At 43.0% G+C, this 13,168-nt stretch overlaps 1 protein-coding gene across 12 annotated transcripts in view; it reads right to left on the bottom strand.

Annotated features, from left to right (window-relative positions):
- Positions 1–13,168, bottom strand: part of Pzl (Piezo-like) — a 472,153-nt gene that overhangs the window by 371,534 nt on the left and 87,451 nt on the right. For 10 of the 12 annotated variants that reach the window (XR_011442831.1, XR_011442833.1, XR_011442828.1 and 7 more), the window contains one exon: positions 11,523–11,653. The exons of 1 other annotated variant lie outside the window; for it this stretch is intronic. Coding sequence is in view for 2 of the 11 variants with exons in the window: in XM_070280111.1 (XP_070136212.1) it covers positions 11,523–11,653 (131 nt within the window). In the remaining 9 variants the exon portion in view is untranslated. Of the gene's footprint in view, positions 1–11,371; positions 11,486–11,522; positions 11,654–13,168 lie in introns of those variants that run through there. One more of the 12 variants, XR_011442835.1, reaches the window with a different exon arrangement.

The raw sequence follows: 13,168 nt of genomic DNA, 5'->3' as shown, positions 1-13,168 counted from the left end.
AGTACTTTCCTTCTGTTCTTGACTATGAAGGTGGGTTTTGTACCCATATTACCCACCAGAAGATTTGAGCCTAGGACAAAATCGAAAATTTACTCACCCCTCTCGTTCGTGTCAGTGCTTCCTTACTGATGATGATGGGCGTTGGCATCCCAACATATAATAAGGTCGATCTTCTTCTTCCTGCTGTCTTCCACCAGCTGTTTAAGTAGTGGGTGCGGGGCAGGGTATTTTGGCTCGCCTTTCACTTGTTGTATTAGCTTTACAGAGTCTATACTCCGACGCCCCAATTAGAGAATCCTGCCTCCAAGGATCCACGGTTTCCTGTATGAGGGCCACATCAGCTCCACATTCGGCTTGGTAGAGTAGGAGAGCAGCAGACGCCGCCTTACTGTGGTAGAGGCTTAGCTGCAAGATTGTCAGAGACATTCTTGAGCCTCTACCACAGTAACCTCTGCCTTCGTCTCGGAGCTCAGCAGAGAGTCCTTCTCCCTCCCGATGCCTCTAAGTGCCCTTGCCAAGTCGCTCTCCCTTCCCTTCGAGGATGTCCTCATCTGACATTCCTTCCGGGTGCCCCTCTTCGGTCAGCTCCTCCAAGTCTGGCTCTTGCACGTCTGCCTCCAGCTCCATACCTCCTGTTTTAGTCTTCGCATTGGATTTGTAGATACGGACCATCACGGTCCAGGATTTCCAGGATCTTCACGGTCTCCTCGTTAAGAGTGAGGACGACTTGCCTCCGCATACCTACCGCCTTCTGCACCTTGGCGACTCTCCAGTCCGTGGAAAGCGTCGGATTCCACATCCTCAGTATTGCCAGGATGGTTTTAGGGTAGGCTGGCTTTTTTGTGAGCCATACTCGCGCCCTCGGCTTACTTGGGATATTCGCCCATTCAACCGCCAGCAGCTTTTCCCCGGGGTAAATCTCTCCAAGCAATTCTGTCATTCGTTTGTATGTATCTACTAATTGCACGTCTTGGCAGGCAATTACCTTGACGCCATTTACTTTGGTACTTTCCTGCGTCTTCGCATTCTGGTGGGGGTCCTTTGCTCTTTAGCAACTCCTCCATGACAAGAAAAAAGTGGCTGTTCACTTCTAAGTAAAATTTTCACAAAGTTGGTTTCGGGCCAGTCGTTATCCAGTCGTTCTGACTGTGCCCGTTTGACACGTCCAGGACACGTACTTCCGCAACTCTCTTTTTTTAACGTTTGCAATTCTTATAAAACAGGGGTGCCCAGCCCCATTGCTCTCGTTACTCCTTTGTTGGAATTTCTCTGCCAAATGGGAAATGAAATGTCATATACGTGTGTTGCTCTCAGCATAGGCAAAGGCCAAATAAAAAAACAATTTTTCATTTTTTCCTACTCTCTATGATTGTTGCCGAGCTAAACAACAACAAATGCATAGTCTCTCAGTTTTTCGTACTAATAAAAAGGCATTTCGTTTTTGTATTGTCAAAAACTTTTCACTGCAAAAAATTACTTTTGGTTAAGATCTCAGATAGAATGGTCGATATCGGAGCTATGAATTTCTTTTTTGGGGATATCTTTGCAAGCAGCAATTCATTTTGCAATTTAATAATAAGTGGGAATAAAAAATTTAATTAAGAGAGGCATATTATTAATTGCCATAGTACATTCACTACATCATATGACCATATGGAAGCACAGTTCAAAATACTTCTTGATCAGTTTTTTGTTTCTGAGGCTCAAAAAATAATTGAGCATAATGAAAATAATTTTAGTACTTATAATAAGTAATCAATTAAACAAAATGAAGTTTGATGAATTCCAATATCCGTCGCTGAAAGCAAGCTATATCGCCAGTTTACAAATTGATAAAAATCTAAAGACATTTTGGGATGGTAATTTTATACAAAAAGTTTGCCAAGATATGTTAACTTGTTTGGAGAGAGTGGGGAAAAAATGTCATATTTAATTAAATCCTTTCCTTTGTCGCGAAATACAATTAATAGGCCAATTAAAGATCTTAGCAAATAATTTTAAAAGATAAACTTAATTGTTGCTCATTTCTTTCGTCATCTCTGGATGAAACATGCGACATTTCGGACTTAAGCCAATTAACATTAGTTATAAGAATGGTTGATCAGTGTTTTAATGCTTACGAAGAGGTTCTGGGTCTGATTCCGCAGGTAGAAAAAAACAAGAGGCGTTGATCTTTTCAATGCAATAACCGGAAGGATTGACCTTAAAGCCGAGTCTAGTAAATTTGCTTCTGTGTGTACAGATGGGGCCCCGGCAATGCTTGGTAGGAAAGATGGTTTTGTTGGCCAACTAATTAAAAACGGGATATAAGTGCCTTCATTCCACTGCATTTTACACTAAGGAGCATTGTGCGCTAAATGGACCGGTCCTGTACCGACAATGGATGTGGTCACTAAAATTGTAAATTGTAAATAAAATCAGAGGTGGGCACAATTCCCTAACCCATAGGAAATTGAAAATGTTTCTTGGCGAATGTGAAATTGAATATGGTGATTAAGTAATGTATACCCAAGTTAAATGGCTCAGCAAGGGGAAATGTTTAGAAAGGTTTTATAATTTAAGAAAGGAAGTGACAGTTTATGAAGATTGAAAAACTGGATATGGTCAGTGAAATAAAATCTAAAGAATTTATTATTAATTTCGCCTTAACAAAACAAATGTATTTTTGATTTGATTAGTAAAATTGATTAAAAAAAAATTAATATTTTTATTTTTGATTTAAATTTAGAAAGATTGTTTCATTTACATTGCCTTAAAAAGATTTTTATTAAATTCAATATTTTGGTTTTTGATTTTAATACATTTAAAATAATTAAAAAGATTTACAAAAATAAATTTGAAAATAGGTTTAAAGATTTTGAAGTAATAAAAGGAAATTTTCAATTTTTTATTTCCCAATGACATGCAGCATATACGATCAAGCACCAGAACTACAATTGGAGCTTTGCGATTTGCAATGTGATATTAGTTTAAAAATAAATACACCAACCAGAATCGAATTTTGGAAGAAAGTCGATTTTCATAAATATCCATGGTTGCATAATTAAATTTTACGAATATATTTAATGTTTGACAGTACCTACATTTGCAAAAGAGCCTCTTCAATTTCAAAACTTATAAAAATTAAAAACAGATCTCGACTAACGAACTCTCATTTAGAAGCCATTTTAAAATTATCACTTACTAATTTAAATATAAATATAGATAATATGTTGAGTAATATTAAAGTAAAAATGTAGATAGTGATTTAAAATTTTTTTTTTTTATATTTTATTTTTAGATTTTATTTTATTTATATTTTTGTGGTAATGGTAATATAATTTTTCAATATATCGAGATGACTAAAAAAAAAAATTTCTCGCTCTAATGTATTGGTGATTTTTGCATAGGTATTGGAGTTTGCTTTGCCGTATGCTGAGCTTGGGCACCCCTGTTTTAAACAGTCCGGACAGGTCAAAGTTTCCTTTAATTGGCTCGTCATCAGTTAAAACTCTGTGCGAATTGACTCATCGTCGAGTTACGGTTTTCCGGATCCAGAAATCCTCTGGTACCCTAAATACTTGTTGGACCAAGGCCTTTTGGTTCGGGAATTGACTCAAGGCCCCTTCATATTTTCCTCCATATGTTTCCTCCATATTTTCTTAAATTAGATGAAGTTCGGTAGTGGAAGGGTCGCCAATAGGCGAAAAATTAGAACAATGCGCAAGGAAGGGTGACGTCTGAACAAAAGCTTCCCGCTAGGAATCTTAGAGGGAATTACCAAAAATAAACTAATGCCAACGAAGGAACCCTATTTGTAGGAATAATAAAATATGCATACATTGTAAATAAGGCCAAAGACCAATCATGTTTTGACCAATCAAGGAGTTGCTGTCAACTCCACAGGAACTGACTTATACCAGTGAAGCTCAGGTCACCTAAATTAATAGCTTTCGCAGAACAGTGGCAGTTCCCGTTAGGGAAACCCATTTGACGGTCGATAGATACTTGACATTTACTGTTGAACTGTTGTTACCATATGTTACCATACTGTCCACGGCCAGTGGCGGAAGAATGGCCGTGGATCGGCTTGTGAGTGCTGGAAAGTGGCGGACGAAGGCCGAGAAGCAACCGAGCCGCGCCAGGAGTTGACGGATGACGGCCGAGCGCTGGCTTAGACACTCCGTGTACTGTCTCCATCGCTCCGTGACCGGTGATCCTCTTGACGTGGCTGGCGCCGCGGAAGCCCGCGGCTTCTCCACAAGGTGCAGCAGTAAATGGTGATCCCATATGTCCTAAAGCAGTCCCCACGCCAACACGATCCGTCGCAGTGCTCGTGGGCCAGGCAGCTGGAGCAATACCGGTTCACGAGAACCGCCCGGAGCCGCTTTTCGGCACTGAGACGTAGAAAGCGCCGACACTTTTTCAACGGATGGATCCCACTGCAGACTCGGCATCGGTAGAACTGTGTACCTCGAGAACATCTGCGCTCGATTGACTGGGCGCTGCGCGGACGTGGCGACATCGTGCTGAAAATGACTTGCGGAAATATGATGGAGAAACAGAACAACGTCATCAGAATTGGTGTGATATACGATTTGGAACTACGGGCAGAGTGACGAGACAGCAAAATGGACATGAACATTGGAGCGGAAGAAATGCATAATTATTGTGGGCAGGCGGACGCTTCCATCGGAAGAAGCACGACCTTAGCAACGGACCGCTTAACGAGCCCTCGCGCGGTGCGGATGTCGATCACGCGAACATGGCCATCGGATCCTGGATACACCGCGTCAACCCTGCCTATCATTGGACGGAAGGTTGTCCTCCTTGTTGACCACCGTATCCCTAATGCGGAGATCCCTCGTAGGGGCTCGCCACTTATTCCTCTTATGAAGCTCCTTGAGGTACTCGTCCTTTCATCGCAGCCGAAATTGCTGCTGAAGAGCCTTCAGGTGTTGCCAGCGGTTAATAATGGACGAGATATCCACCTTTATCTCGGGTTCAACCGTGGCGAGAAGTGGCCCTCCCACAAGAAAGTGCCCGGGTGTAAGAGCCAACAAATCAGCAGGGTTTCAGATAAAGGCGCGAGCGGTCACGAATTCAGGCACGTCTCGATCCTCGCCAGGAGAGTAGCCAGCTCCTCAAAGGTGTATTTCCGCGTGGCGGTGGACTTGTAGAACAAGGTCCTAAAGCTCTTGACGCCTGGTTCCCACAGGCCCCCCATGTGGGAAGCTCCTGGAGGATTGAAATGCCAGAGAAGCTGCTGGTGACTATAGGCATCTGTCACAGCCCCCTTTAGGCTCTGGAGAAAATCGCGGGATAGTAGAGCAGCTGCCCCCACAAAGGTCTTCCCGTTGTCCGACTGCACTTGACGGGGGATCCTCTCCGGGACACGAACCGAGCGAAAGCAGCGAGAAATTTCCGAAGTAGGCTCTTAGAGCTGGTTAGAGGTCGGCACGGCCCTATCTCGGGGCATAGGAAATTTCTCTGCCCGAGCTCTGCCACACACACACAGTATAAATGTGTGAAACGTCATGCGGTAAAATCATATCAATGTATTGGGGTGCCGACCACTGCTCTAAATGGATGGCCTTAGTGGAGAAGCACATAAACACCAACACATAACCATTTGGGATAAGACAGGCCCGCCCCGTATAGTTTTTTATCTCGAAAGGACCGGCATAATCCACACCGGTGTACGTGAATGGGCGCGAGAAGGACGTCCGTTCCTTAGGCAGCTCTCCCATGAGTTGCGTCTGCAACTTCTTCTTGTGGATGACACATACTTTACAATAATACCAAGGAGTGGAGACAGATTTCAGTCGTACGGAATGATTATAGGGTACCGTTCGTCATTTACAGCCAGTCAGGACCGTGCCACCACAACTGGTTATCCGCAAGACCTTGGAGAGCTACGCCCCGGCTAGCGAGATCCGCAGGATTCTGCTCGGAGCCGACAAGTGCTCATTTCTGCATGTCGGTAAACTGGGTGATCTTGGTCACCCGTTTGGTTACGAAAGTTGTCCACTGACACGCTGGCTTCTGCAGTCATGCGAGCACAATAATCGAGTCCTTCCAACAGGCAGACGCGGCCCCTGGCATTTTTGGCAGAACGGCGGTGGCCATCTCAGACAACAACAAGGCACCGCACAGCCCTAGCCGAAAGAGCGACACCGTTTTAACTGGGGCCACTCGAGTCTTTGCAGTCAGCAGGTTCACTATTACCGTAACCCAACCTCGACACGGACGTAAAGTGCTGCGCCGTATGCCTTCTGCGAAGCGTCGCAGAACCCGTGGAGCTCGACCTTTAGGTGTGGTCGGATCGCGACTCACCGAGGAATACGAATCTGATCGAGCACCGAGTAATTCTTCAGGAAGTAAACCTCAGGAAGTGAGGGAGGGCGTCGTCCCACCCTAGATCCAGAAGCCAAATGTCCTGCATGAACATTTTTGCCCGGACAATGAAAGGAGCGAACCAACCTGCTGGATCGAACAATTTGGCAATTTCGGAGAGGACTTGGCGCTTCGTGAAAGACGAGCCGGAAGTCAATTCTGGCTCATCAGTCGTCGCTTTCCACCACACGCCGAGTGTCTTGGCCCCTTTCAGCTCCCGAATCGCAGCTTGGGCTTCGGTTTTGGAGTCTGTTCCCGCGAGAACGTCATCAACGTACATAAAATGCCGGATAATTTGGCTTGCCTTCGGATTCTTCGACTCTTCGTCGTCAGCGAGCTGTTGCAGCACACGGATCGCCAGGAACGGGGCACAATTGACACCGAAGGTGACCGTTCTCAACTCGTAGTCGCGGATAACCCCATCGGGATTGCGAAACAAAATACATTGGAGCGGAGTATGCTTGGGGTCTACCCAAATTTGCTGATACATCTTCTCGATGTCGGCGTTGAAGACAAACCTAAAGTATCGCCACTTTAGGATTTGAATCGTCAGGTCGGATTGTAAACCGGGCCCACGTAAAGAATGACGTTCAGACTGGTCCCGTTTGCGGACGGGCTCGAAGCATTGAAGACCACACGCACCTTGGTGGTCGTGCTTTCGGGCTTGAAGACCGCATGATGTGGAAGATAGTATGTAGCGGAACTGCTCGCGGGAGAGACCTCGGTCATGTGGCCTAAGTCGATGTATTCTGTGGATTACCGAGTCATAGCGGGCCGTAGGGGGCGGATCCAGTGAGTCACCGAGGCTGCGGGCAACTCGTGTGGAAAAAACGGACACGCTGCGGGGGTTGGCTGGAGATATTCGGCCTGTCAGCACCCATCCAAAAATAGTCTCGTGACCGAGAAGCGACCCGCAGATGTTAGCCTTGGAATTACCGAGGAGAATGGACGGAAGAATATCAGCTCCTATTAACACATCGTTTTGAAAGCTCTTAAAGATCCCCTTGAGGCGATCTCGCGGAATCGGATATGATGGCAGATTTCCTGTCAACTGCGGAAGAACGTAAGCCGCTGTCTCTAATTGTAGCCCGGGTCTAGACGGCGACCGAATGGAGAAATGGCACAATTTAGTAGACTGCGCGGAAATGGTCTGATTAAGGCCGGAAACTCGGGCTTGAATCATCTTGAAGGGAAGCTTGACAAGGTTGAACAGTCGTTCCGTTATGAAAGTCGCTTCGGACCCTGAGTCTATCAGTGCTCGTGCCAGGAAGCTGCACCCAAAATGGCACACGTTGATAAGAGCCGTGCCCAGTAGGACGGCTCCTGAGCCGGAAGCGAAACACACCTGCACATCCGATTGATCCTCTGAGCCGTTTGTGCTTTTGGCAGTCTGTGCGGTCTACGCCGTTGCTGGCGTAGGTGGACTTGGAGAGGTAGCGAACGGATTGCCGCGGTGCAGGAGGGTGTAGTGTCGGATGGGGCAAAACAGCTTAAACATAACTGCTTCCTCTTAATGTAGTCAGAGCGCTCATTTACATCCATTTCTAGGGGGTGGTTCTCCCTTCAACAGAGATCGCAGCCTTTTTGGCCAGGAACCACTCGAGTTTTGTATGAATTTAGCCTCCGAGCAGGGGCAGTAGGAAGTCCCGACCTTGGCGGAAATTGCCCGGAGCCACTAGGCCTGACGTCGTCGATGGCCTCCAGAGGGCGATGGCACTCTGTCAGGAAGTTATTTAATTCCTTCCATGTTGGAATTTCGGCCTTATTATGTACGGATTGCTCCCACATAGAAAGTGTGACTTTGGGGAGCTTGGAGGAAATCGTAAATACCAGGAGACAGTCCCAAGCCTCAACTATGATTGAGGTCATTTCTAGGGCTGTCGGACAACCCTGAATGGTGGCTTGCAGCTTCTTCAGCGCGACCCCGGACTCTTGAGAAATAGCCTGGATGTTGAAAAGGATCTTCAACTGGCTCATGGGTAAGCAGAGCCTTAGAAACAAATGTTTTGGACAGCAAAGGGAACAATTTCTCTACCGAAGTGAGTCGCGAGTATTGGATGTAAATGGCCGTAAACAAGACTCTGAAGATGGGCCACCAAAGATAATAACCCGCAAAGACCTCCGTATCCACTGGAGGCAAAGACTCGCAAGTCGACTGACTTGCGCAAAAGGTGCCTCGTACGAAGCGGTGGTCGGTCACACTAATGTGATGAGAACGGTGAGATCGCGGATGAAAATAAAATCGAAAAGGAAAAAGGTGAGATCGAAAGGAAAGTCTTGTGCGGCACAATTCGAATGTGGAAAAAAAATTTCAGGAACCAAAAAAAAACCTAAAAGGAGCCGAGGTTTTTTTGAGATTTAGGCGGAAGTTGCCTGATGCGGAGTAGAAGCAGCGTTGGAGGCACGGAAAATGGACAAGTACCGGCATATTCGTGCTCGTTCCGAAAAAAAATTGATGACGATCTATATATGGTATGTATATTTATATAAATGTGGCTCGTACGTAGATATTAAATTCTTAACTATTTTCGAACTTAATTGTCGCGGACAGAAGGTTGTCGGACAGAAGGTTGATAATTAAAATATTAATAATTTTCGATAATATTAAATGGCCGGAAAGGTGAATTAAAAAAACTGGCCCTTCGCTAAAATAGAAAATAATAATTAAAAAAATTTTAGTAGTTATAATTATAAATATATAAATTTATAATTAATTGATTTTTTTTAAATTTATTTAAAAAAATATTTAATTTATTTGGATAGTTCATCCCAAATAAACAGCACCAAAAAAGAAAACAACACGGCTACTGTGGCGGCTAGGTTGAGAATTTAAGCGACACAATCACGGATTTGTAGTGAAATGGCGTTTTATAATTGTTTGGTTTAAAAATAAAAATTTTATTTTTATTTAATTTTATCTGTTATATATTTCCTGAAATTGGAGGCAGAAAATATATGGAAATATATGGATATGCATGCAAGTACGGATACCATATATGTAAGGGCATGCGGGGCATATGTTGGCACAGTGGAGCGTTGATAAGTGAACAGTATAACTGGGGGAACAGAAAAGTTATGTGGTGTAAAAATGACACTGATTAGGGAAGAAAAGAAAAAAAATATTACGACAGCGGCGGACTGTTCGGTGAATTTGGAATTCACACCGGCTGGCCAATATTAATTATGCCTTTTTTTTGTCACCACACAATTTCACTGTTCGCTTGCGAATTTTTCGCGCATTAATTGCACAAAATAAAATATGTATGCGTACAGCAAGGAATATGGCGAAGCAAACAAAACGGAGACGGATGGAAAAATTTGCAGAATTTGAAGACGAAGAAGAGTAGAAAATCTCAAACTGACGTCGTTTCGGAAAACTCGTACTTGGAGTTGACACGGAAGGAAAAAAATCTTGCAGCAGTGTGAACGAAATTTTATGTTCGGACCACTGCTGAAGACCGGCAGATAGACGAAGACGTAAAAATGTCGTACTTATCTTTTGGCGGAACAATGCCGGGAACTGCTGGTAGAAAAATATCCAAGAATATCCGGCTCGAATGACCAAAATAGAAGGCACAGAGGTCGTAGAAGGCACAGAGGAACAAATGCCACTTCGCGAACGAAGTTTTTTTCCTTAACTTAGGAAAAAAACGCTACAGGCCGACCGATGGCCGACTGCTGCATTTGGACCCGAGAGAGAGAGAGTGCAAGATCGTGCATAGAGGGGCGAGCGCGGATGCGCTCTTAAGCTCAGATGAGCGGCAGCACAACGGCCCCTCACCTAAACACTACAAATCTTAAAAATAGCAAAGTAGGGTCAAACATAGCAAACATTTTCGATCGATATTGCAGCTATGGAATATGGAATAAAGTGCAATGTTTCAAGTTAAATTTTTTTTTTGGCTGCAGTACAATATTTTTTAGTAATCTATATTTATTTAAAAACAATTTTAACTAGAAGGTGGAAATTAAATTAATTAGAAAACAAATGTGTTATATTCTCGTGTGCTCTTGCTGCCGGAAAGTCCAGCGCTTAGGGCGCCGCCTTGTTAGGAATAAGCGAAGTGAATGAGCTAATGGGCTTGCGTGGGACTGGGGGCTTCTGTCATGTGCAGCTGCTATTTCTTTAATAGTGTCACCTATAAAAGCGAGGCCAAGTTCTTTATGGTATCAGTGTTGCGGATATATTATCCCGCACCTGAGGCTAAGTACTTGTTCTGAAACAACTGTGTGTTCAAGCATTGAGCTCGATTTTAGGTACAAATTCTAAAGATTAAGTTTCAAGGGGTCGAACCCATGGAAATACGAGATAAACAGCATGGGTCAAAACCGATCCCCTGCCGAATAAATAAGTGGTGCGCTTATGGCCCTCAAGAAAGGGTCGCATAGCAGGTCAGCGTCAGTTTGTTGATAAGTAAATTAAAATAGATTTAAGATTTTCATGTATCTTTTGTATAAGAGTATTTTATGAAAATAAAAACAGTAACTCATTGGAGTAACATCTAAGTTATTGGGGCTCCTCGTAACACCTTTTTGCAGCTACACCGTATATTGCCAGTCAATATTTCCAGATTGGGGGGCAACATAATTTTTTAAATTGTAACTTTGTTCCGGAGGGACAATTTTCTAAAACCTTTTACTAGCCCATATAGGCGCCGCAACTTGTCATTCAAACTGGCAACAACATGCTTAATATAGGACGAAAAAGTAAGGCGCCTATCATACTTGGTAGGTAGGTAATACTTGAGCCGATTGATATCAAGTCGATAGTCTTAAAACTAAGAAATTAACTTGTGTAGAAACAGACAGACAGACGAATAGACAAATAGACGGATACACATACAGATAAATGTGCGAAGCATTGCTTCACGGCCATACCGCACAACTTAGGTCCAAGCTCCTACAGCCCTGTCGGGGAACAAAAATGTACAGTAGGCATATAAGATACTTCTAAGGAGCAAATAAACACGAATATATATAACATACAGATAATTAAGCATTTATTAACTCAGGAGGTGTTTTTTAAGACTTTATTTATTTTATAGGATTGGACGTGTCTCCTTCACTTCGTTGCACAATTTTGGTCAAAATTATAACACGCTCTTCAAGGCTGTAATACAAAATGCGTGAATTTTAATCTAACTTACGCCGATAATTGTTTTTGTTACTTGCTCGAATTCTTTCCATTTTAGCTTTCACACTCTCTAATACATTTTTTTCATATTCACGACGGTCATAAATTTGCTTATAATGTAAGTTTTCAATAATAGCTGCACCTCTGAAAATAAAGGTAACAATGGAATATAATAATTAACATAACCATATAACATAAATATAAACATATAAAAACGGAAGGTCAAAGGCTCGTATAGGTACTACAACTTAGATAACCTTGGATATTTATTATGTATAAGGATGGTTCTTGCTGGCATGCCTGAAAGCCAATACTACAAAGGTAGTTTTTAAGCTTAATATTAAATTCATTTCCATTAATCTAATGCAAATATAACTTTAGCTCTGCAGCTAGTGCTATTTCCAAACCTTTTATAAAGTGAATATCTATTTGCAACCAATTGCTTTGTTGCATTCATACCGAAAAGACCGGCTTGTTCATACTTCTGGTACCTCCTAGTATTTTTATCAAAAAGAGTATCCGAATAATCTATACCCCTTCAGTTTTGCCTGGAATTTCCCATGTCTAATTTTTTACAAGGCGATCGAATTGTTCGCATCGCCTGAACGTCTATGCGTTTGAATCGCTTCTGCCCAAACTGACTCCTCAAAGTCTGCATGCACAAGCTGTTTTTCGCCATTTCCACAAAAGTCCGATAAGTTCGCTCCGCCTCTTCATTCTACTGTATAAGGTACTATCATATGTCACACGATTCCATCGCTTCTGAAGAATTTGTCGAAATGCTAGGTGTTTAATTGTGCACCCGATTGATCTCAGAGAACGCGCCCCGATAAAGCATAAATATTGCTTATCTTAAACTACAATCAACTGTTGATAGCAACAACCCACCCACGAATTTTTGGCCTGGAGAATGCAACACACTTTCGCTCTCCAGCCGATGACTTCAGCAACAAAATCGACTGCTTCCGTCTTTGCCACAGCACTATGTAATACAACAAATAGTTCTTACCCGACTACACAGACTAGCTTGGATTGTAGTGTCAAAGTAAAATAGACAATAATAAACCCACAACAGGCTAAGCGTGGCTTAGCGGAAGCGTGGCTTTTAATAATTTTGGTTTAAGTTTCTTTCAAAACTACAGCAACAGATATGACCATCTGACGAATAACGACACTGCAGCCGAAACCAGGCAGAAAGCCAAGGGCAACATTTTTTTTAGGAAAACTTATATTGATATTCCGCTCGGTGACATAATTGAGGCCCTTAAGGACATAATTAAGGACAAACAAATTTCCCTTTCAAAAATATCTTCAATATATTAAACAAGGACAGAACAACCGCAATCACTATTTAAGATGAAGCTAGAACCAGTGCAAAAACCAGCTTATAATAAAGAACGTCCTTCTTATAACCTGCAACATAATGGGTCACAGTGGAGGGATAAGTGGTGAATTCAAACCATCGAACTGAGAATAATTCGCGTCCAAATTTGTTAGTGTTAATAAAAATTTGTAGCATATATTCTCACTATAAGTGAAACCCAGGATCCAACCAGCACAGGAGTCACCCAACAAGGTTACCCACCGTCCGGACATCCAGTACTGACAAAACCACTACAGGGTATGCCTGTATGAAATATTTTTTCGGCTGATATTACG

Source organism: Drosophila bipectinata, chromosome 3L, assembly GCF_030179905.1.
Source record: "Drosophila bipectinata strain 14024-0381.07 chromosome 3L, DbipHiC1v2, whole genome shotgun sequence".
Classification (NCBI taxonomy): domain Eukaryota; kingdom Metazoa; phylum Arthropoda; class Insecta; order Diptera; family Drosophilidae; genus Drosophila; species Drosophila bipectinata.
Note: the sequence above shows the minus strand (reverse complement) of the source record. Positions and strands in the feature narration are given on the sequence as shown.